This window comes from Diplotaxodon limnothrissa, linkage group LG6 (genome assembly GCF_057381915.1).
Source record: "Diplotaxodon limnothrissa isolate DT_005_m linkage group LG6, D_limnothrissa_male_GT1.1, whole genome shotgun sequence".
NCBI classification, from domain to species: Eukaryota; Metazoa; Chordata; class Actinopteri; order Cichliformes; family Cichlidae; genus Diplotaxodon; species Diplotaxodon limnothrissa.
In genome coordinates this window covers 14,470,172-14,494,746 of record NC_140601.1, presented here as the reverse complement: position 1 = coordinate 14,494,746, position 24,575 = coordinate 14,470,172, and the positions used below count along the sequence as shown (strand labels likewise).

General features: G+C 42.6%; 1 protein-coding gene across 2 annotated transcripts in view; it reads left to right on the top strand.

The window, feature by feature from the left end:
- The window catches only part of LOC146630288 (protein sidekick-1-like), a 292,332-nt gene that overhangs the window by 96,014 nt on the left and 171,743 nt on the right, over positions 1 to 24,575 (top strand). For both annotated transcript variants that reach the window (XM_085355729.1, XM_085355728.1), the window contains exons 2-4: positions 12,121 to 12,277; positions 14,762 to 14,868; positions 15,227 to 15,374. In XM_085355729.1, the coding sequence (XP_085211855.1) occupies positions 12,121 to 12,277; positions 14,762 to 14,868; positions 15,227 to 15,374 (412 nt within the window). The remainder of the gene's footprint in view (positions 1 to 12,120; positions 12,278 to 14,761; positions 14,869 to 15,226; positions 15,375 to 24,575) is intronic.

The following is a 24,575-nucleotide window of genomic DNA, read 5'->3' as shown; positions in this document are numbered from 1 at the left end:
GAGCTATGCTTCAGTCCAGCTCAAAATCGATGCTGCTGGGTAGAGATGAAAAGAGGCTAGAGGTGGAGACCGATGAAGGCAGATTTGATAGAAAGTCTGGAAAGTGAGATGAAGCAGTGTTGACTGTGGCGCAAAGTTCAGTGCGGGTGTTGAGGATGGACGCTGGAGACCCGCTGCCGGTCATGCCTAAATTTCTTTTTTGGCACAAGAGTAAATTACTCATCTCTGGCTCTGAGGCTGGCGGTTTCCAGAAGGAATTAGTTTGCAACCTTTCGGGTTGACGTCAGACGCGCTTTTGACTTTTCAGGTGTGAGGGCACGCTTTGTTATTTCACTTTCGGTGTTGGAAAATATTACACAGTTACAAATTAGTCACGCCTGCACAGAGTCATCTGGCAGCCTATTTTAAACTCACCTACTCCCTGGATTTCTTTCACGTCTCTGCACGTCATTTACACCATGATGTCTCGTTAGCGTGGTTAGGGTCATCGATAATTCTTAGAGGTCATAAAGCAGTAATGAAGAATGGTTAAAATCATATATTAAATCTGGAATAGGTGTTAAACTGCCAGGTTTTTAGGATGGCATTTCAAAGTAGCCAGTATCCTAAAATATTTAGATGATCAGCTCAGAATTCAAAGATAAGACACTTTCTGAATATGATCTTTTTTCCTCTAGTGACCTTTCACTTGAAAGAAAGATGAATGGTTTGCAGAGTTTTACATAAGTTAGATCTTAGTTACACAGGTGTAGAGACTGGTCTGCAGCTCCTGAGCAATCTCCAGTTACTAAGGGAAAAATGTGCATTCTGGTTGGTGAGTGTTTGCTGGCAGTCGCTGGGTGAAATCAGTCACAAACAGCGTGCTACACTAAAAACCTCCTTGGGATTGCTTTGGTCTCTAGCAGATTTCTACTGTCACTCATAGTTTATAAACTGCAAGTGACTGCTGCTATCTGCTACTTACCAAAGCAACCTCACAAGGTTTTTGGTGCAGAAGTATGTACTTCGATGCAAACAATTCCTACCCAACAGCAGGCAGCCGGTTAAGGAATTTCCCTAGCAACCAGTGGTTTCCAAAGAGTTGCCAAATGGTCTTTAGGCTTGCATGACTATAAAACAATTAAAAGGAAAAAAAGTGTTACACACTTTTGCACTTAATATTTTTCTTTAGTTGTTACATGTTTGGTGAGCAAGGGTCCACACACGTGCCCACACACACACACACACACACACACACACACACACACACACACACACACACAGGGACAAGATCTCTGCTGTAAAGGTTGAATCAAAGAAGAGGGTGCAGAGTGAAACAAAAATATTATGCTGCTGTTTAAGATGCCAGGCCTTTCTTCTGCCCAGCTCCTTGCAACTTTCGCCTCCCTCACCCCTTACTTCTCACCTGCACTTCTTTGCTTAGATGACCTTCTCCCTCTCTCTCGTCCTCCTCCTGCTCCCTCCCCTCTTTACCTCTGTCTGGTCTGCCGGGCTGTCACGGTGATATCCCAGGTGCTGTGGTTTTGATCTCCGCCTTCAATAATGAATGAAAGGATACAATTCGTCAATCACTTCAAAAACCATGTAGCCCACATTGCCCAAGGTCAGGACAGTGGCAGCTGTCAGACAGGATACGATCAGGAGAAGCAAGAATGGAAGAAGTTTCGCGTGATTTTCAGTGCTTTATTTTCTCTGAAGACCTCAATTTACCTTTTTTAGGTTCTCTTTCCTATTCTGTGTGTGTGTGTGTGTGTGTGTGTGTGTGTGTGTGTGTGTGTGTGTGTGTGTGTGTTTGGAGGTGTGTGTGTGTGTGTGTATCAAAGTGTGATGTGTGGGGTGAGAGAGATGAAGCCTGGAGTCATGTTGTCAGACTATCACGTCTGAATGCAGTCGCGTTTGTGAAAATCTCTCAATATCAATGTAGATTTGGGTCAAGTGTGTGCGTGAAGCCCGGTGGCGGTGATGGGAAGGTGATGCGGTGATCGTGTCGGACAGTTTCAGGAACAAACTGGTTTTACGTCCACTCGTGACTCCATTATATAGCACTTATACCATGGTGGTACAAGTGGTGCACACACCACTCCACGTCGTCTTCCTTTGGCAGTTGAGTCTGATTGATTGTTATTGTCTGTAAATAAGAGTTTGCTTTCCACCTGCAGAAAAACAAATGTTTTTAATGAGGGGGTGTAAAGTGCTGAGGAAACAGTAGGGGGAGAGTGAGGCCCGGGGATAAAAGAAAAATTGCAGAAACAAAGGAATAATTATCATCTGTGCTATTTTTTGTGTGATTCAAAAGGACTGAGGTGTTTTCACGGTTCCTTGTGTGCTCAACTTTCTTCAGAGAGAAAGAGGATGATGTTGTCTCTGTGGGAGGTATTTATTTCACTCCCTCCCAACGCTCCCATTCACCTCCTTGCTCCTCCTGTCCGCCTGTCTGCTCATCAGAAAATAGGAGCTGACAGTTGTTTGTGTATGTGTGTGTTTTGGTGCGTGTGTGTCTTAGCAGATGTGCCCTGCAGCGTGGCCCACCTCTTAAATGTCACTGATCATAGTCTCTTCCACCTGATTACCCTAACCCCTCCAACCCCACCCCTTTCCCCCAACACACCACCGCTCCACCTCCCACTTCTATGCTGCATCTTTTCTGCCCCATTTATTACCCCCCCAGCCGCCCCCATATGGATCTGCATGACCCCATGCATGCGAGGTTGAGAGTGCCTACATCCACTCGTACTTCCAGTGGCGTAAGGTGCCTTTTCTTCTGTACCAAAGTAGCTGTTTGCACAGAACAGTCTCTTTCAATTACAGTGCACTGTGTTCAGAGCTGACATTTCAGCTGGTTGTCCTATAGAGACATATGCATACAAATGCATGGGCATATACTCACATGCTTACGCTGACATTATTAAATGCCACAAAAAGCAATAAACTGACATTTTGTAATCGACTGCTCAGGCACAGTTTTGGTTAACACAACAGTCTTGATTATGAGAAACAGAGTTACACAATGGCCAATCACTAAATGGGCACAAATCAAACTGGCATATAACCAAAGCCGATGCAGTCTGCGCATTGCCTTCCCTTCACCAGCCACTGTACCAGCATCATTAGCGAAACCAGACAGAAAAATCTCAACTTTGAATCGTTCTCCTTGACATGCTTTTGTTGTAGAGGTTGTACCTCTCAGCACATCATGCTATTAGTGGTTTTGACACCGAGGAGCAAACACTCTCACAAGCAAAGTCAAGCGCGTCGACTTTGAACTCGAGACTCGACTGTTCCTCGACTCGTATGCCATTGCATGTGTATGTGTACGTGCACGTGTTGGCGTCTGCATCGTGCCTGCTGGTCTGACATCTGCCAATCAGCACATCAGGATCAGTCAGTCATCTGCCAGCTCTTCACAGACAGCTATCAGTCAAAGCTTGTAGAAAAACATGATTGGAGCAGGCAAGAAAGGGGCTTGGGGGAGGGAGTCGTGATTGGCTGTCTTTTGCAGAAAGAGAGGTTAGGGAGAATGTTATGTCTTCAGTGAGAGATGCTTTGTTCTTGTAGGTAGTTTGACATTCAGTAGTCAATTAAAGCGGCTGCCAACTTGAAAAGTCACGAGTTAAACTCCTGATCAAAGTTCCTCGCTCACATCCTGTATGCTCTGCTCCATCTTACAGCAGATGAAGCAGGGTAAACATTTTCCTCTCTTGTGCACGCTTCTCTGCTGTTTTATGTCCAGGAGTAGTACTTCTTGTCTGTGGTCGCTCAGCTCCCTGTGTACTCTCCATCTAATAGTTCAGCTAAAGCCTGCTGGGATCAGTGGGTGAGCTCCAGCCCCGTGGATTAGCGTCAGAGCCACTTTGATTTCATCATCATCAAAGACAGCAGGTGTTTTCTGCTTAACTTAAGTTTTCTCTTAAGATTGTGTGAATATGTCTGTAGCTGTCTGGGGCCGTCATGATTCTGGGTGTGATTTGGGCCTCCAAACTGATGGGACCACAGCCGGCCGCTGTTGACATTTAGGAGATAAAATCCTACAGTGTGTGGCGTTTAATGAGTCTAATCGTTTGCCTTTTGATCCAGCTGCTGCTCGTCGTTCTCATTAAAATGATTTTAAACGTGTTGGATTTTTACATGTGGGATCAGTGCTGTCAACATCATTCACCAGGAGGAACGTGAAAATGATTTTAAAAAGTCCAGTAGGCCACGAGGGAGAATTATATTATAACCCAGTTCATCAGCTTTCGGGTCAGAGCCGCAGCTCACCTGATATTCACCTCACTCTTGTGAGGTTCACTCACCTCGAGCGCTCTGTAGAATTTACTGTTGGTTTTGCCTTATTCCACCATTTTAGCTCGTTCTCACATTGTCTGGATGTTTCAGTTTTGATGGACCATTTAAAAATCGGGGCTCCTATGGGAGTTTGCCTAATGATGTAACTCTAATCATACGCTGGCTGTTATCCAGTGTGTTGATCCCTGTTTTCGCTCATTAGCGCAATATGCGCTCCTCGCTGACTGTCAGTGAGAGGCTGTCTAGTCTTCCTGAGTTGCACTAATGCTAATGTCTTTAAGCTTTGTGAGGTACGGGCTCATCAGTGACAAACCTTAAGTTTTGTAGTTTCAAAATTCGGTTACACACGTGTGTTTTCACCCGAGTCGCTTGACGGGAGGGATCATATCTCATTTCTCAGCCCTTTCACGTTATGTTGTTCAATTAATTAGCCCCTTTTTTTCGACCCTTTTCCGACTCGTAGCAACATGCCAAAAACTCAACTCATAATTCTTCCTCTCGCCTCACACACTGTCAGTCCAATTAAGTGCTTTTAAATGCCTGTTGAAACAAGCGCAGGCAGACTTATTAGATTAAAAAGGAATAGAACTCATTCGCACCCCGTAATCAAATAGACTGCTGTTGCCGTGAAGGGGAAAAAATGCTTAGCCATGCAGCTTGTACTTACATATGCATACAAAAATTACTCTTAAAAAAAGAGACTGATTTAGTTATTTCTTCCCCTCATGCGTCAAAAAGGCATGGCAAAGGGTGTGTGTGTGTGTGTGTGTGTGTGTGTGTGTGTGTGTGTGTGTGTGAGAGAGAGAGAGAGAGAGAGAGAGAGAGAGAGAGAGCAATATAGCCTACCAGTAAATCAGTATTCATAGACTATAGTCAGCTCTGCCGGCCCTGTCTCACAGTAGGGGTTCAGCTCTATGAAGATAAAGTGATTTTTCTGGAGTGAGCGAACCCTAATTCTGACCTGACACACTCACACACACATGCACACCAGCACTGTAAATGCACTCACACACTCATATGCAATAATTAAGCAGGCAGAAATGAAATCCTCAGCTTTGTTTCATCCAAGCGTTCTCATTTTCTCGTGCCGAGGCTGCGATGTACACTAGCGCCACAGGGTTTCTGTCACAACGGGACTGAACGGACTCACGCGCAGGCTCTAGGTCTTGAAAGCACAAGAGTCTTTATTATGATGCACCAGGTGATTATTTACAAAAGTGAGGGGAAAGCCGGGCTCCGGGGGTCCACACACGAACGGGAAAGACACGCACACTCTCCGTCCACTCCTCTTCACACTCGCACACTCTCCGTCCACTCCTCCTCACACTCCACTCACTCGGGTAACACAGGGGTAGGTCCAGGGAATGAGGGTCGGCAACGGTCCAGCGACGAGAAACACAGGGCTGCCGTCTTATAAAGGAGCTGGATCACTCGTGATGAGCCACAGGTGCGTGGGCCAAGGGCAGGAGCCCGCAGGTGAGCTCCGCCCAGGCAGAGGGAGGAGGGAAAGAGGGGAAAGGAGAGAGCAGGAAAAAAAAATAAAAAAAAGGAATACAAAACATATGTAGCCGTACTGAGCCGACCGGGTAGGCACAGGGACCCTGACAGTTTCCTTGCATCTGAATGCACAATGGCATCGTGAAGAGCTTTTCTGACCACCTGTCAAACTTTCCACACGAAGAAACCAACATTTTTAGCCGTTCTCTTACTGTTTTGCAGAATCTTGACCCCACGTAGAGAGGATTTCACATCTAACCACAGCTGTTGCAGTAAAATTCAGGGTTATTTAACACTGTGTAATAATAATCTTTTTTTTTTCTTGCCCGTTTCTAAAGGACAAGCCATTTAAGGGCTAATTTCCACCGCACATTTGCTCCGTGCTATAAAAATTCAGAGGTGAAGAGGAGAGTAGAGAGAGCAGGATCATGGTGGACCATCAGCCCCGAAGCCACAACCCTGGTCTTCTCCTCCTCCTGTCCTTTCATCCTCCTCTCCTCTCTCTCTTCTTTATCGCAGCGCTCATCTTCCCGGCAAATTGAATTCCTCCCTAGAATCTGCCTAAGCAGCTTCATAAGACCAGCCTGAGAGTGGATGTGTGCGCGGGATGCGTCAGGAAGGAAAAAAAAAAGTGTGCATGTGTGCTTCTTGGCTCTCCTGTCACATTTGAAGGCCAACCTCTCTGTTAGGCAACGATCCTCCTGAAGAGAAAGAAAGAGGAGACCTTGAGCTGCCGCACTCTTTGACAGAGATGGACCAGGGGGCAACAAGTGAAAGAGGGAGGAACAAAGGGAGGATGATAGGTGGCTGGATAGTGCAGCTTCTGAGAAAGACAGACAGGTCAGAAATGGGGAAGACTGCGGGGGGAGAGAGAGGCTGACATGTTGAGATTGAGTGACAGAGAGACAGACAGTGTGGGGGAGAGAGAGAGACAGACAACGCCAGTGATTGAAACATGCTGTTAGCTGACCTTACTCATCTCAGAAGGGTGTTCGGAGTGTTCTCTACAGAGTGTTCTCTGTCTATCTGTAGTTTCTCATGGGCTGCCTTTAAAGGAAAAGAAAGGGCTTAAGGAGTGACAAGGAGGGGAGTGCCTCAGGCTGGGCTTTGGAGTGGACGCAACGCGTGATGTATGAACGAAGTGGTGGATGAGTGTAATGGTGCAAAACATCCACACTGGCATACGAAGCAGCCATTGTAGCTGAGGGTTGTGTCAAGCTTTTAAGGCTGCTCTCTCACTTAACACGAACACAGTTTTCATGGGGACATTAGTTGACATTATGCATTAGTTATGCCCCCTCCCTGACCTTACCTGGCACTATAGACTCTAGAAAGTGCATTAAACCCACCCTCTTTCTTTTGACAGCAAGGGGTGCCTCCTCTCTAAAAACAAGCTTGGTTGGAGTATATAGGAATACGGTGATCAACTCTCTTGATTTGACAGTTTTCTGATTAAATTTACACTGATCAGACATAAGATTCTGACCACCTGAATAATATCTTTTTGGTCCTCTTTTTACTGTAAAAACAGCCTTGACCCCTGAAGGTGTGCTGCGGTATCTGCAACAAGATGTTAGCAACAGATAGTTTGAGTCTTGTAAGATGTGATTTGGGTCCTCTATGGATTGGACTTCTTTGTACATCCCACAGATACTCGACTGGATTAAGATCTTAAGACCTCAGACTTGTTGTTGTGGTCCTCAAACCATTCCTGAACCTTTGTTTTTGTAGCAGGGCTCGGGCCACATCGATCAGGCAATAGTTTCCATGAAAATGTGTCCGTTGTCTGGAACAATGTTTAGTGTCAAAGTAGCATCCACATGTATAGCAGGACACAAGGTTTCCCAACAGAACATTGTCCAAAGCATCACACTGCCTCTGCTAGGGCTGCTCAATTAATCGAATTTTAATCACGATTACGATCTGGGCTTTAAATGATCATTAAAAATGACTGAGCCGATTATTAGCCCCTCCCTCGTGCTTTACTCTCGCGCTGCTCCGTGTGGCAAATCGAGCGCACCTCTCTGCATTTCGAACACGCATCACAACAATTAAGAGGACCCAAGGGAAGCTCGGAAAGCTAAGCAGAAGTTATTTGGAGAGGAGAGTGACTGCCGCTGGTTGAAAAAAGAGGTAAAAAAAACTTCAGTGGTGTGGAAACATTGTGGGTTCGCGGAGTCAGACGTGGCTCAAGTAGACATAGTGTGTAAACTTTGCTACAGTGTGGTAGCTGCACCACAGAGCAACACTGCAAAGTTCACTAAACATAGATGTTTACATTTTTCATTTATTTTTTATATTGCAAACATTTGCACTGTTATCAGTATTTGCACACTATTTTATATTATTTTTTAAAGTCATTATTCAATACATTGTTATTGTTAACCCTTTAAATCCCTGTAGAACCGGAACTGCGTAAGCTAGCGCAATAATTTGTTTTGCATATGAAACTGGAGGAGTTGTACTTACATCTTAGAAACTAGAAACTCGCTTTGCCGATCCGATCAGCTGTTCGTAACACTTCCCACATTGAAACAGACGTCAGCGGAACTATCGCATGTCCACCATTTCCTGTCCGAAACCGGAAGTGACTTCATTTTCGCGGAAAATGTAGTTTTTTACTTGTAGGCCTTAAAAGCCTATACTGGTGTTTTTATAAGTCATGTTTGACTCTATACTTTTCTGAATAGTTGCTGGGATGCTTACAACTCGAATTGCACTGCTGGAAATAGTTTGTTTTGATGCACCTGCTGTTTTCTTTGCAAATTTGCATCATAGGATTGTTTTTTGTTTTTCCTGCAGTATATAAAAATTGCTGTATCTCCAAAATAAAACTATGAAGACACTCAAAATAAATTTCCTGTGGTGGGAAACTATTTTTTGTAACTTTTTTGTATTTAAAGTTTTGAGGGATAAGCCTCTTAAATTTCCCCAAGTAGAAATATATGTAAAAAAACCAAAAACAATTTTCAATTTTTTTGTAGTTTATTGCACTTTTTTGCAATTAATGTAATTACTATGGACTTAATGCATACATATTATTAAAATATGGGCTATAACAGTTGTATTGCTGTATAGCAACTTGAAATGCTCCCAAAAATGGCACTACAGCATGTAAAAAAATAATATAAGCTCTGGCGGACTTGGTTCTATGGTAGATCTTAAAGGGTTAAATAAATATCGTCAAATAATCGAGATCTCAATTTCAGTGAAAATAATCGTGATTATCATTTTTGCCATAATCGAGCAGCCCTAGCCTCTGCTACCTTGAATCCTTCCGATAGTGGATCCTGGTGCCATGTGTTCCTCAGGTGAGTAATGCACACGCCCCTTTTACATCTTTTATGTAATGTAAAAGGAAACATGATTCATTAGACCAGGCCACCTTTAAATTCTCTGTGGTCCAGTTCTGATCCTCATGTGCCCACTGTTGGTGCTTTTGACAGTGGACGTGGTCGCCTACCTGGTCAGCAGTTATGCAACAAACTCTGATGCACTTTTCAAGGACACTTATGACAAGGCTACTTGTCAACTGTCATACTCGCTCAAATTATCGTGATGGTAATTTGACAAATTATTGTCCCTCTCTAAACCAAAAAGACAGAGAAGGCATGGTCTGCTTTGACAAGTTACTGGCCAGTGTACATGCAGTGCCCCTCGAGTTCTCATTCATATTTACTCATCATGCGTGGTTCCATGAAGCAGAGGTTAATATCATGGTAGCTACACACATTTTTCATATATAGTACTGGACTATATATTCGAAACAGACTTTTTTGACGAGGGTTGAGTGTGTGTGTGTGTTTGTGTGTGTTTTTAGGTAACTATGCACAAAGCATGATTTGTCTGCCCTTGTTAATGCTGTATGTCTGTGTTCCCTTACTTAACAGAAGCTCTGTTCTGTTCGTTCTGTGCATGTGTTATCCAAAAATGTATATTATGATTGACAAATGAAACCCTCCTCTAACAAAAATCTGATATAATGATACAATTCAGGTGATTTTCCCTTGGAAGGAGGCCAAAGCCCAATTTTATTTATGTAGCATTTGTATCCGGGTAAAACAACGATGTCTATGTCTGCCTAAAGTAAATGACAACCACAACACTAAACATAGCTGGAACACTGTGTTTAAAATGTCAATAGAAACATTTTTAGGTTGTTGTTTTTTTTGTTCTTTTGTTTTTTTCAAACAGCCCTTTTAAAGGGATGTGAGGACTGGCCAAAATGTCCTCACCTTCCCAAAAAGTTCTCACTCCCAAGGTAGCAGTAGAAGCAAACTTGTATTCTTTCTCTGTCTTCCTCTCCCTCTCTGTCTCTCCCTCACTCTCTGAGGCATGCAGCTGTGAATTATAGTGCTGGTCAGCAGTATGACATTGGAGTCTGCATTGGCAGCCATCGTCTGTAGAAACAGAATATTCCAAATAAATCCTTATGCCCACATGCGCTCGCACTCTCTCTCTCTCTCTCTCTCTCTCTCTCTCTCACACACACACACACACACACACACACACACTCCCATATAAATCTGTCCTAGCAGGAACACTTCCCTTTTGTGCACAGAGCAGGCAGCTATCAATCTAAAAGAGAGAGGGAGAGGGTGAAACAGTGGAAAGTGGAAGAGAAGAGGAGGGGGAAAAGTGGCCCTGAGACATCCAGAGGGAATAAGGGAGGAAATGCAGACAGTGGAGATGAAGTGAGAGGGGTGGAAGTGATACAGAACTGAGGAAGCTGAAACGACAGGGAGGACAGAAGATCTAGTGGACGGCAGGAGGGGAAAGGGGGAGCGTTAAGAGTTATGAACCTGTCCATATTTACTGTCGCTAGAAGATAGGCTTCCACTCAAACGGATGCGTGTGTATGCATGTGTGAATCTCCTGTTCAGTCCAAACCCAGATGCTAATTTTTGTTGAGTGGATCCAGGCCTCGGCACATGCAGTCCAGCAGCAAGTGGCTTTGGACAGCCTATTTAGCCTTGATGCCCCTATGCTGTGTGACAGTGAGCCAGGTCCTCACACCTGAGTAGAAAGTTAAAGAGTGGATGGCATTGCTTGGACAGCAGCTGAGCCATTCAGCAGCTGCACCTTGCAAGCCAGGCCAAGTGATTTCAACAGGCTTATCATAAGATTCAGCTTGGGCACTGTGAGTGTCTGTACAATGCGCTATTGTACAGTATCTGTGCTTGGAAACTTGGCTGTTCAGGAGCACAATACATGTGGTGAAAGGGAAAATGCTCTCTGTCAGGATGGAAAAAGCTAAATGTGGAGGTGAAGAACCCAGGATTACCATTACAGTGAAAGCATGTTTATACTGCAGGCATGCTCATTGGTCAAAAGACTCCTGACAGAATCAGACAAGCTTGAGGGAACAATTTAATCATCGCAACATCTGTACCTTTTAGTCTGATCAATTCCACATTACACTGCATCTGACGAACAGGATGCTCAATCTAATTTTTAGCATAAGGGTTAAAAGCGTCTGTGAAGCCTGACCTTTGTCTTTGTGCAGTCTATGCTGGAATTTGATATGCTTTAAGTAACAAACAGCAGATGTTGTTTGCATTCAGAAGAAGTAGTCAAGTTACGTGGTGCCTTTCCAGGGAGTAAATGTGATAGAATTGCTGCTTTTCTGGACCGTTGATGCACATCAATGCTGCGAAATAGGATGTGTTGGAGCACTCATGCATGCCGCCATGCGCTCAGTTCAGCCGTTTGAGCTTACACAGGAAACAAAAGGTCTAAGTGTATGGACAGGCATCACATCTCCTACCTGTGCTAAGCATCTGTTGGGACACATTTTCTCTTGGTCTGTCTTAAAATCAGTGTTACAACTTATTATGCAGTTTGATCTGAGATATTAGTTGTTTATTTAAAATTGGTAGGTTTTCTGAAATGCTGAAGTACAGTTTTGTGGAAAAAAACTGGTATGTGTGTCTGTATAAAAAAGCTTTGACAGGCGTCACTAATAGGGTGAGGGCTCTCTAGACAGTCTCGCAGGAAAAATATAAATATAAATAAAGCAGCTGTAGATGGAGTAGCAGTTTTTTTCCTATTGCTTTGATGTCAGATGTTTTCTTCTAAGCCTGAAATGAGTTTTCATATCTGATTTGACATTTGCAAAATGGCACCTAAAACCATTATTACAGAATTTTCTGATTCCAGTCTGAAACTCTTCTCAATAAAATAAGAGAAGACTTGTTTTTTTGTTTTCAACTTATTGTGCAAAGGCCGTGATTTCTGTGGTGTATGAATACAGCAGAAATGTTGTCTCAGAGTGACTAAAGCAGACTATTTCAAACACCACAAATAACACATTTTCCTTTCTGTGTCTCTGTCCGTCAGAAGTGGCTCCCTACCTACGAGGGGGTGGACAAGGGCAGCAGGTGGTGTTAGAGGGAAACAGACTGGTGCTGACCTGCCTGGCTGGAGGCAGCTGGCCTCTGCAGTACCGCTGGACTCTCAACAACAGCAACATCACTGACTGGACGCCACAGTACAGGTCAGTTAGCACCCACTGCCTAGTTATTATGTCAGACTTTCTGTCGTGAATCTTCTCATTGTCTTTAAGTGTATATGTCTCTCTCGTACCCTTCCTTTCATATACAAACATCTGCAGAGTAAGAGCTGTTCCCGTTAGAGATGGAGTGTGTGTAGAGGTCAGAGCATTCGGACAGCAGAGCCAAAGTGAGATTAATAATTACATTAGCACCATAAATATGTATATGGTGTGGGTAAAGAGGAGGGGATCCAATCAATATGTCTGTGCTGTTTCTTTGCTTTTTGCCCTGTACCTTTTCTTCTCCTCCTCCTCCTGTGCCCCCTCTCTCTCTGTCCCTGTGTGTGTTGGTTGGTAAGAACTAAGCAGTTCCTCTCGGCAAAACTGCAGCTGTGAAACAAAATTGTTTTTCACATCATTCAGAAATGGAGGGAATCTTGGGAATGCATACACACTGAGGGAGGGAGAGGTTGAGCCAGCAGTTTTGTAGGCAGTCGTTGTTCGAGCCAGGAGGTGCAGTGTGGCTCTGGACTGCTCTCAGCGTTCTGGCTACTTTAGTTTGGTGAGGCTATGCTGAATTGGCAAGCTGCAGTGAATATGAGTGTGTGTGCGTGTGTGTGTGTGTGTGTGTCAGGATGTGGCCATCTGCTAAGCCTGATTTTAGTGTTCTACCTTTGCAACTTTATATATGCTCATTTACATATTTTATTCTCAGTTAAATGAAGACATATAGTGTGGGATGAGATATTGAACCTCACTAGATCCTGATGTGCTATATAGCAATAGCACCTTTCTGCCATTGATATATAAACCATTTTCAGCAAATTGGACGGCCTGCAGCTTTGTGCATGCTGCTGCTACAGGAGCGGGACCAAGCAGTGCTCGATAGCAGTGCTTTGCTGTGATTTTTGGTCATGTTTACAGTTAATACGGGTCTCACAGATCCACTTAGTTTTACATAAACTCAGAAACATGCTTTGGGCTTCCACATAGTAAAATCCTCTATATTTTATTTTTCTTCATCCTTTATCTTAGTTTAAAGCGCTGGTCAGTGGAGAATTCAGATGCACAGTAAGTGACAATGATTTACATTAATGGAAGCTTCAGCTCCGGCTTCTTTTATCATTGTCAGTTCAACGGCAGTAGCCTGCCACTTTTTGCACATTGTGAGTTGGAATAAAAACATCACTAAGACAAGTTAGACTCTCAAAAAAAAAGAAGGCAGCAGCGTTTGCTTTGTTTTCAGGGACACTTATGACAAGGCTACTGCATTGTCTTCAAAACTGTATAACATGCTTGGCTGACAAACTTATTTCTCACAATGCATGTGTTTTTTCCCTCAAGCCAATACTTGTCTCAGTTACGTGCTGTATAGTTTTAGAATAATATAAACCTGTTGAAAACACATAAATATTAATAATTTCTGGTCTGACGAACTTCAGATTTAATGTAAAATGACTACCGTCCTACATTTACCTTCTTCTTTTGTGCAGTCTCTCATCACAGTATTACACAAAACAAAATCGATTTTTATTTCTTGAATCAGTCAATCACATTTAACGCTAAGCTTGTCAGAGAAACTGACTAGGAAATTACTGCATTGTCTATATATATATCTGTATCTAAATATAGTGGTAGATGACAGAAATCTAACAACTTGTTGGAACTTAAAACACATGGTGTTTCCGCTGCACACGGCTGTTGAAAATGTAGCTGACCAGAGAGAGAGGGAGATAGATTGGTGGTAGAAAGTGTCCAATATCAAAATCTGTTTTAGGATCAGAGCTGCTGTGTAATGTGTCGTTCCTGATTCAAATGGAGTTGGGTTTGTGAGTCTTTGATGTACATGTGTGTATTTGTGTCTGCGGGTTTGTGTATGTTGGCAGCATGCACTGACAGCCTGGGAGTTAAATACTTGGCTGTCCTGGTATTCGTAATGAGCCCCAAAGCGATGTCCGGTTTTGCTATGTCTATCCGGTTTGTGCGGAATGTGTGTGTGTGTGTGTGTGTGTGTGTGTGTGTGTGTGTGTGTGTGTGTGTGTGTGTGTGTGTGTGTGTGTGTGTATTTGTCCAGCATGGTACCAACCTAGATCCTATGCCAAGCTTCCCATTAGTGAAGCACAGTCCATTAAAACCCCATTAACAATCCTTCTCAGAAAAAAAAAGACCTCGCAAACATCAAAAACCTTTTCATACGCGGCACACAGATGCAAACAGACACACATACATGTACACAAACTGTGCATATGCTCTCTCTGCCTTCTGTTATCTGGAAACTTTTACAACCTTAGGCCCAATCCATTTTCTGAGATCAAGGACATGAAAGGGAATTACACAAGAGTGCACGCATATGGACAACCAGACCTCCACCTTCGTTCCCTTCTGTCTTGTTGGTCTCCAGACATCACTCCCAGTTTTATTTTTATTTACAGCTTTGAGAAGAAAAACCTACCCTTATAGTCTTCCTCTCCATGTGTCCATCTTTAGGTTGTCTATGCCGTCCCTGAAGAGGACTGATGCTGGACTGTATCAGTGTATGGTGAGGAACAGGATGGGAGCAGTAATACACAGGAGAACGGAGGTGCAGGTGGCCTGTAAGTACACACAGCATACACGGACACACACGCTGGTTTAAAGTAAACTGAGTAAAACAATTGAAGATGTTGTTTTGTGCACAATTAAAACTTAACAAGCTTCAGCTTTGCTCAATTCTTACAATCTTACAAATATTGAAACAGTGATGGTTTAAAAAAGCATTAGATAGCATCTTGGCTAATGCTAACTGACTGTGAAGACAGCGTGATTGGTCAGTTCCAATACTGATTCTACATCAACAGTTTTATGATGATGTAGGGACAACACCAACACCGGCATATCTGATTGTGCAGTAAATGTATTGTGATGCATTGGTGTTGATCTTCATACTCTTCATCCTTCTCTCTTTTCCTCAAGTTCTGGGTAACTTCTTGGCCGAAGAGCAGAGAAAGACGGTGACTCAGGGCCGAGCAGCCCTCATCAACCCTCCTCCCCTTGCTTCGTTTCCTCAACCATTGGTCACATGGTACAAAGATGGACACAAGATAATCCCCAACAACCGAATGTAGGTGTTTCTTTTACCCTTTTGCTTTGTGTCTTGAGCACGCACTTGTGTTTGTATGGTGTCTTTTGCAGTCTCGAGCACAAAGTGTGTCTAACAAAATACCGCCTGAGATAAAATTTTAATTTTACAGTTCTTATCCCACAGTGGTGTATTAATTAGTGTTCTGCAGAAGCACAAAAGTTCTTTTAATCCTCGCATGTCAATTGCTATGAATAATAAGCTATTTAGATAACTGACCCTTTTCATAAGAAGAGACACAGGACATTATCAAGAGAAGATAAAGCGGGCTTTTCAGTGAATCAAATCTACAAGGTTATTAAGTAATTTTAGGTGCATGGGAGATATTCTTTTATATTAATTGTACAGCAGAGATATGAGGGTCCCTGTGTTGTGTAAGCTGTGCTTCACAGTCTTTTTGTTTGATGTTATTCTCCAGCTCTTTTTGAAATGCTGACAATTTGCATATTATTTCTTAGTTGCTGCAGATATCCTGTAAGTGTCACTCTTTTGAAAAAATGCTCATAAGCTAAGCACAGGGATGGTAGTGTGCTTTTGGTTTGCAGAGTGGTGTGATATAGATTCAGGCAGCATTTTAAATTAATTTGGGATATGCACCTTTTTGAATCGGCTCCTCTGTGACAATAGCTGTTGAGATGGAGACCTTCAGTGATTTTATTAGTCTCTGCTTGCACTCTGAGATAACTAACTCCCCATTAAGACCACTAACTGCTCCCCAGTGTGTTATTGAATGAAATTGTCAGTGGCCTTGCTGTACACGTAAACGGTCAGACAGCAACTTTTTCACCCCTTTAACGACAGACACCACCTCCAAAGAGCTTTTCAGAATGCTATGTGGATTCAGGTTATATAAACAGGGTTTTTTTTTTTTTTTTTAACTTTGGGGGGGGGGGGGGGGGGGGGGGGGGGCGCGTTGCTTTTGTTTCTGGTTCACATCAAGTTTGAATTTGCTTTTAATTTGGACGAACTAGGATAATGTACTCCTGTTAAGTTAATGGGGCTTTATTGAGAGTGGCTTAATGATAGTGGACTGCAATTATTTTGCTGCACACGACACTATCTGCATGAAGGTGTTTTCAGTCAAAGCATCCCTGCTGAAGTGTGCTCCCTGCTGCTGTACACGAAAATAAAAAAACAAAGAGGAGCCCTTGTTATAGTTACAGATTATTCCGTGATTATTTCAATAAAAATACATCTGCAGTAGATATGGAGCATCTGTGGCCAGGGGACAAGATTGTTAGTGCCTGAAACTTTTCTTTTGTGTTTGCTTATATCTTAGCGCTACCAACCAACCACATTTAAGCAGGTTTTATTGGCGTGCCGGTAAACAGTGAAGAAAAACGATCTGCAATCTTAAAAACACTAGCTACTGTGCGAGGAGGATTTAACCTTTAAAATTAGCAATAGGGAATCAGCGGTAGAGATTTTCTCAGCTTTATTAGAGCCTGACCAATTTATCAGCAGGCTGATATGTTCAGCTGATATTAGCTCATAACATTCATGTTATGAGTGTTGATACTGGATAATTTGTCCAACAGAGGGTACTCTGCAACTTCCCTGTTGACAACACACAAACATAACAACAAGATGATACAAGCAGAGTCTGGCAGAGAGGAAATAAGTTAATAACAAGCAAATAAATAACTGTAGATATCAAATATAAGGCAAATTCGATTATTTGGTTTGTGTGTCTGAAAGAAAACAACATTGGCTGTTATCAGATATCAGAATATTTGATTGTTAAATCACCAAATATCTGTATAGGTGTTGATCTTAAAATTGGACAGAGCTTTTATCACTTCTCCTTATGTTGCTACTGCCACTATTATGTTTTTCATCAATTTCTGAACTAACTTTGAAACAAAAGCACACAACGACCCCAGGCACCTCTTTCTCTACATACCAGCTTCATGACCTTTAGTAACATCTCAAGTGCTCGTTGGGACATTAATGAGTCCAATTCTAGTCCCACAGACCTGCTGTGGAGGATGTATCCTCACATTAACCCTGAAAAGAGCTGGTTTATAAGATCTGACATGTGACTCCATGGTGACTTTAAAAGCCTGCTAGCATATGCGGAGTATACATTTAAATTTGGATTCTAATATCCATCTACTGTAAATCAACCCTGACAGCAATGAAAAGCTTTAAAGTATCAACCTTTTTGTCAGAACTGCTCCTGACACAAAGGTTAAGTACTATATTAATGCCTGGATATATTCTGGAAGCTCCATAGCCTACAGTACACCAATAGAGGGAAATATATAATTAATAGTAAAAGCCTAAGGTGAAGCTGAGGTGGGTGCTTGGATCGTAGAGTAAGCACTGATGTAACAGTTGCAGCAGTAGGTTAGCAGAGCATTTAAACAATGTGATGTGACAGTGAATAATCGGCTGCCCGATTTTATCATATCCACAAGCCTGAGGCCAATACAGAGCCTGCAGATGTCAAAATGGTCAAAGCCAGAAGGAATGTGTGGACACCTGACTATGGTTAGAGTTGGAGGTCACATCATCCAGAATGATCTCTACAGTGGGGATGATGATGATGATGTAAACTGTTTACCAGTGTAAACGGTACATGGTTACAGATGATGTTAAAACAGCTCTTTTTATAGCACATTGTATTTCACTTTATACAGCACATTTGTGGTGCACTTACAGTATATCAAAAATGAAGAAGCTTCAGGTGGTTTATATATATATGTGGTGATAATTGATTCCGAAAATATGGTTGTCATGGTTTTAACCGTACCTGCTTCAGGTGATACAATATATTTCCAGTTTCTTGGATCACAGGAACAATTTTTTATTCACTTTGTAATTATTGTAATGACTCGTGATTGCATTTTGTGTGTGTGTGTGTGTGTGTGTGTGTGTGGGGGGGGGGGTTATCCTTGTTTTGTCTTTTATTACTTTTCTGTTCCATTATATCCAAATGGGCTGCAGTGTTTGAAATACAGTTCCAAGTTTGGCAGGTATACTCAGCTGAGCAGTCAACACAGAGATTACAGTGGCCAGTATTGGAAATGGTATATGTCGCTGAAGTAGCTCCAGTGGCTCCATTACTCTTTGCCATTTATCTTGATTAAGTTGAGGGGGGAAAAACTGATAAAACTTTCTGTCCTAAAATGCACAGTCAAGACATTTTATTACCAGGAAAACCCATAAAATTCACGAGTTTCCTCAGCTATTTATTGCAGACACAGTTTGCACTGAATTCCAGACTGCCTTCACTAAAGTAATAAGAAATTAAGGCATTTATATGAAATACAATGTAAGTGGCATTCTGTTAATAACAAGCCGCTGTGCTTTTTCAAATGGCAAAAGCTTGGCACTCAATGTAGGAGGCATTTTATTTAGACCATATTCCAATCTTATAAAGATGGAATGAGGTGTGTTGCCTCTAATAATTTGGTATGAATAGTTTCTATCTCAGTTATCTGTCTTGGATGCTGACAGCAGTCTCTCCAGTCCTCGAGAGAGTTAGATATGAGAAACAGAGAAACCAGTAGAAACTCTAGAGATTCATCTTTTTTTTTCTTTTTTTTTCATCTGATGCAGTTTTTGACTCCTCTAGTATAGCGGTGGATCAGAATAGTAAAATAAAAAAAGAGAGACAATCAGTCTTTTTGCTAAGTTAACAGATGATAACAGGCTTAGAGCATTTATTGGCAGCTGAGCTAGCCAAAATACACTGTAACCAATGCCCAGGACATTCCTGGTGCTAGCTAGCTGCCTGACTTTGGCCAGCAGTCTGTTTTAACAGATACAGGGCTATGAAACAAAGGTTTTTCTTAAATCATGATCAGTTCAATTCAATTAAATGTTATTAATGTAGCGCCAAATCACAACAACAGTCACCTCAAGTTGCTCTATATTTATATATTAGTGTAAAAAGCTCTATACTAATACAATCAGGCACCACTGTATAAGCAAACACTTGGAGACAGTGGGAAGGAAAAGCTCATTTTAAACAGGAAAGAATTAGCAACAACCAAGCTTAGAGAGGGCCAGCCATCTGCCATGACTGTTTGGGGATGAGGGGAGGGAGACAGGACAAAAGACAAGCCGTGGAAGTGAGACAGAGTAACATGTTTTCATTTATTTACACATGTAGCAGCTCTAAAATAGAAACACATAATCTAGATAAAATACACTCATTGTGTCACTTAGACATGTTTTTGTGATTGTGTTTTTTTGTAAATTGAGCGAAAAACATATGGTTTCTTGTGATGATTGCAGGGTTTTAGCTAGAAAAGTTGTTTGAGCCAGCAGCAGCAATGGGTCAGGGATTTGGTACAATGTAATGCTGTGCTCGTTTCATGTAGCACTGTCCACCTGCTATGACGCTAATTGTTAATTGTGTGCTGGCTGAGACAGAACAGCGGGGCTACGTTTGTGCGCCTCGACACACACAGGATGAGGAGGGAGGCACCCTGGGAGCGAAACATCATATTAAATCATAACCTCATTTATATTCAGTGATGAATGATTTAGCTCAACCTTGAATAATGGACATAAGTGGACTGATTTCAGCTGAACACGTAAAATGAAATAAAGTCTGAACACTTTCCTGGTACTTTATTCTAGCAGTAGGTAATCTTAACTGTTATAGAAAAACTCTCCAGTGCACAGACCATAGCGGTCAACTTAGAATAGGCGGGCCAGCGCTCTCGTATTACAGCCATGTAATGATACCACTGAACATAAATTATCACTTATATTTCTGTCCTGGTTGCTTAATAGATCTTTAGCAAAAACCTATATCCACAAAGCAACAAATCCACACTCCTCTGAACCTTACAGAAGCACAGTAGGCCGCTCCCTTATTTCCCAAGAGGTCACCACAACGGATGGATCCACATGTTTGATTTGGCACCGATTTTAGGCCAGATGCCCTTCCTGATTCAACCCTCGCATTTTTCCTGGCCTGGGTCTGGCACTAGGAGTACACCAGCTTGTGAATCCCTGTGGTTGGGTTTGTCTCCTGCTGGACTTGAACCGGATATCTTTCACCATTATAAAGCACAGTTCTCTGTGATAACTATGCAGTACAAGTAGTAAAAACACAAATTATAGAGACTCTTCTCCCTGTTCACTGATAAGATGTATTTGTTTATTCCTATTAAGAGGTGGGTACACCCTTGGGAGCAGTTGTGTTGGCACTTTGTTTGGGCGGAGAAGATCTGATTGGTGTGAACCTTGGGAGCGAAGAGTCTCAAATTCAAGGTTTTCGCACCAGTATCTGTATCCATGGAAACAACATAAAAATGACAGCTAGTTCTGCCCCTTTGCAAAGTCTGAGCATGGTGAAATATTTTGTAAACAGAAATATTTTAAATAAAATTGCAACGTTTTCATTCGAATCATTTCATGGGTTTCTGGTGTTCCTGCTCTTCCAAAACAGAGTCGCCTATAATGTGACTAGGAAAAGTGGATCTCTCCACGCCATTATCAGGTATTAATATAATCTGGATAAAAACATTCAGCTCTGCATTGTGAATTGAAATATTCTGATTTGCTTGCAGCCCACATTCACATACTGAGATGAAGATTCATGCATAACACTTCCTTTGAACCCTCATAGAAAAGACTAATTTGCACCTTTCTTCACAGCTCCCCTCCTGTCTCTACAAGACACTCTTTCCCCCTCTCACCTCCCTGCTCCATGTCTGTCCTCCTACTTTTCTGCCTCTAAATTATTCTTCATATTGCTTTGTTCCCTCAGTTGGCTGCCCTTCTCTCACTCTTTGCCTCTTTTATGGTCATTATCATGCTACAGGATATAGTGTTATACAGAACTCATAAACCTCTGTTTCTGAATAAACTGCTTAACGGCTGTGGTGCGTGCACGAACACACACACACACTCACACGCACACACACGCACACACACACACGCACACTGAAAATCTGTCTCTTCAGACCAATCTCAGTTGCGTCTACCTGGCACAAGCGTCTCTGTGTGCGCTCATGTGTGTCAGAGTGAGTGCAGTGAATATTTGCACAGCCCTACGTGTGTAACGGTGTGTGTGTGTGAGGTTACGCTGGCTGATCCTGCGGTCCGGTGAGACGGGGCCAGATGGTGCCTGGCGGTTGGCTGTCTTCGTGGTGACCAAGTTGATGATTTCGTTTATGAAGTTTATTGATCCGATATGCATCACTCCCAGAGTCCCCAGCCCCATCTCACTGTCTGTCTCTTTACCTCTCCCCTGCTCTCAATTTATGTCCATGTGCCTGCCCCTAACCCCACTCTGCATATCCAACACACACAAACACACACACACACACACACACACACACACACACACACACACACACACACACCACTCTGCATATCCAACACACACACACACACACACACACACACACACACACACACACACACACACACACACACACACACACACACACATCCTGTCTATGAACATTCCCAAACTCCCTAGCCTCAAAATACTGGCCAGCAAAGAACTTACAAGCTGTCACTTCCCACACACTCTGCTCTAATCTAATGGAGCCCCCACTCCCTGTCCTCCCCATCTCCACTCCATGCTGCTCTGCCATCTCTCTGATGTCCCACCCCTCTCCCTCTCCTTGCAAAATGTTTTTCCTGCCCTCATCCTCCTATTTTTAAACGGGCTCTAAACTTCAGACTTTTTTTTCTCTCTCAGCTGTCCAGCAGCAGTTAAAAAACAACTTGGGGACAGTGCTCCCACCTCAGCGCCGCAGACACTGATATATATTTGAGCTGTGACCTGCTGCCCAGGTCGAGAGGAGAGAGCTGCTGTTTTTAATTAGCTCTGTGGCCTGTGGCAGATGGACGTGAAATGATTCTGATAGCCGGCAGCTTCAAGAGGACGGGCTGGACGAGGAGAATTAGAATTCGCCTTTCTTTTTCCATCAGGGACACATGAAGCCCGGATTGATCAAATAAAGGCAGTGATCTATGCAGAAGCATGCCAGGAAGGACAGTGAATATTTCAGCTTCTTGTTGCTGGGGAGTTGAGCGGTGTGGAGAGCAGTGATGTCACAAGCCATCAGTGTCAGAACTGGGCCTTATGGGAACTATTTCTCCTTATACCTGGCCTAAGCTGCCATACGCCGTGGTGGGGTATGTGTGAGTGTGAGCGTTTCTGAAAATTCATTCATTTTAATTTGTCAAACACTACTCTAACAGAAGGAACGATTCATTATTTCACCGCTCTCCGTCGCACGCACACACGTACGCACACATAATCAGCAGAGGTCTGAACAGAAGGAACTTTCTCGGTGTCTGAACTTTGCAAGCAGATGTTGTGTGTGTTTGTGTGTGAGAGCGTGCACACATATTCATGTGTATGGATGAGGCAAACAGCAAGATCAAGAGGAAAAGAGCATCATTTGGAGGGAGACTTAAAAGACACGTAGCCTTAGATCCCACCACATGTTGAAAAATGCAACCGGCCATTTGAAAGGTCTTCCATCCACGACAGTAGCGCCGCAGTTGTTAATGAGTGCATTTCTCACGGCGTGCAAAAGGAAGCATCAAAGTGGCTGAGGAGAAGAAGAAGAAGAAGACATGAATAAAAAAAAAAAGCTTGCAGGAAATGAATATGGAGTAAAGAGTTTAAGCTCAACTCAATCCATTGTGTCTGGAACTTAATCTCTGGAGCCACCAGAAGCTTAGATACTGTATGTGACTTTCTTCTCAATGATATGATTTAGTTACTTTTGGGATTACAAAGACATCCCAGACATGTAGGATTTAAAGACATGTGGCAGCACTACGACGAGCCATGTGCCAAATTTTTTCTGCATTTACGCATATACTGTATTCTACAATCCTCTTTTTGTCAGTCTTTGTTAAAGCTTTCATTTAATTTTTTATTACATAAACTTTCTTACAGAGCAAGTACAGTTGTGAGTCTTATCCAAGTTCTTGTACTTTCTTATTTTAATGTTTATATGGAGCACTGAGAAACTTTATTCATCTCCCAAATTTAGAGTGGGTTTATTAGACTTTCTGAAACCTTATACACTGCTCAAAGAAAGAAAGAAAAAAAAGGAACACTCTGAGAACACATCGTGTCTCAATGGAGAAAAAATCATGCTGGATATGTTGGGGGCGACTGTGGCTCAGGAAGCATATCTGTAACCGGAAGGTCGCCGGTGGCATTGTAAAGCGCTTTGGGTGCCTTGAAAAGCGCTATATAAATCCAATCCATCCATCCATCCATCCATTTGCTTCCGCTAATATATATATTGTTTAGTATTAAGCTTTGCTTGTTCCATATTCAGCTTTTCAGCAAAACGTGTTTGAGTCCATAAGAAAAGATTCATTCTTATATCTGGAGCAATAAATATATTTCAATAAATATTAACGTTAGCCCGCGACTTTGTTCCAGTTTTGAATTTTGGCCCACTGTGTATCTGAGTTTGACACCCCTGTTCTACAGCCCTGTCCAGCTGTCCTAGAGAAATTGCCTGTCTCCTGAACTTCTACCACGCTGTTGAGCCTGTGCTGGGAGAGACAGTAAACATTCTGTCAATGGCACGTATTGATGTGCTATCCTAAAGGGGCTGGACTACCTGAGCAACCTCTGTAGAGTCCAGGTATCGCCTCGTGCTACCAGTAGTGACACTGACCACAACCAAATGCAGTCAGAAAAGACGAGGAGGAAAAATAACCCCCTCTGTTAATTAACTGACCACATCAATATCCCAGAGGTTTTATTGATGTCGTGCTATACTATTATTTAAAAATGTTCCTTAATTTTTTTTTTGAGCAGTGTGTAATGTTCGTGTAACTTCAGTCATCCAGTCATCCATCCATGGTAGCCTTAAATGAGTTGACCTCTCATCCAAGAGGTTACTTTATTTTAACTGCTGATGGAGAGTTGCAGGTACTTAAACCCCAGTGGTGTTGTCCCTTTGGAGGTGGTCCTGAGAATCATTGATCCATCCTGTCATCATGTGAGTTGTTAGGGTCACAAGAGCTTTGGTGTCAGTGTATAGAATACCATCCTCTTCAATGATAGCTGCACAGTCAAGGCATACCTGTTCTTCTGTTATCCTGGTGTCATCCTCAATGAAGTTGATTTTTCTGTGAATAGATGTTCTACATCTTGGGTTTTGATGTTGAGGTGTCATCCACATACCTGATGCACTGGAAAAGTACTATCCCTCTGAAAGAGCTTAGAGC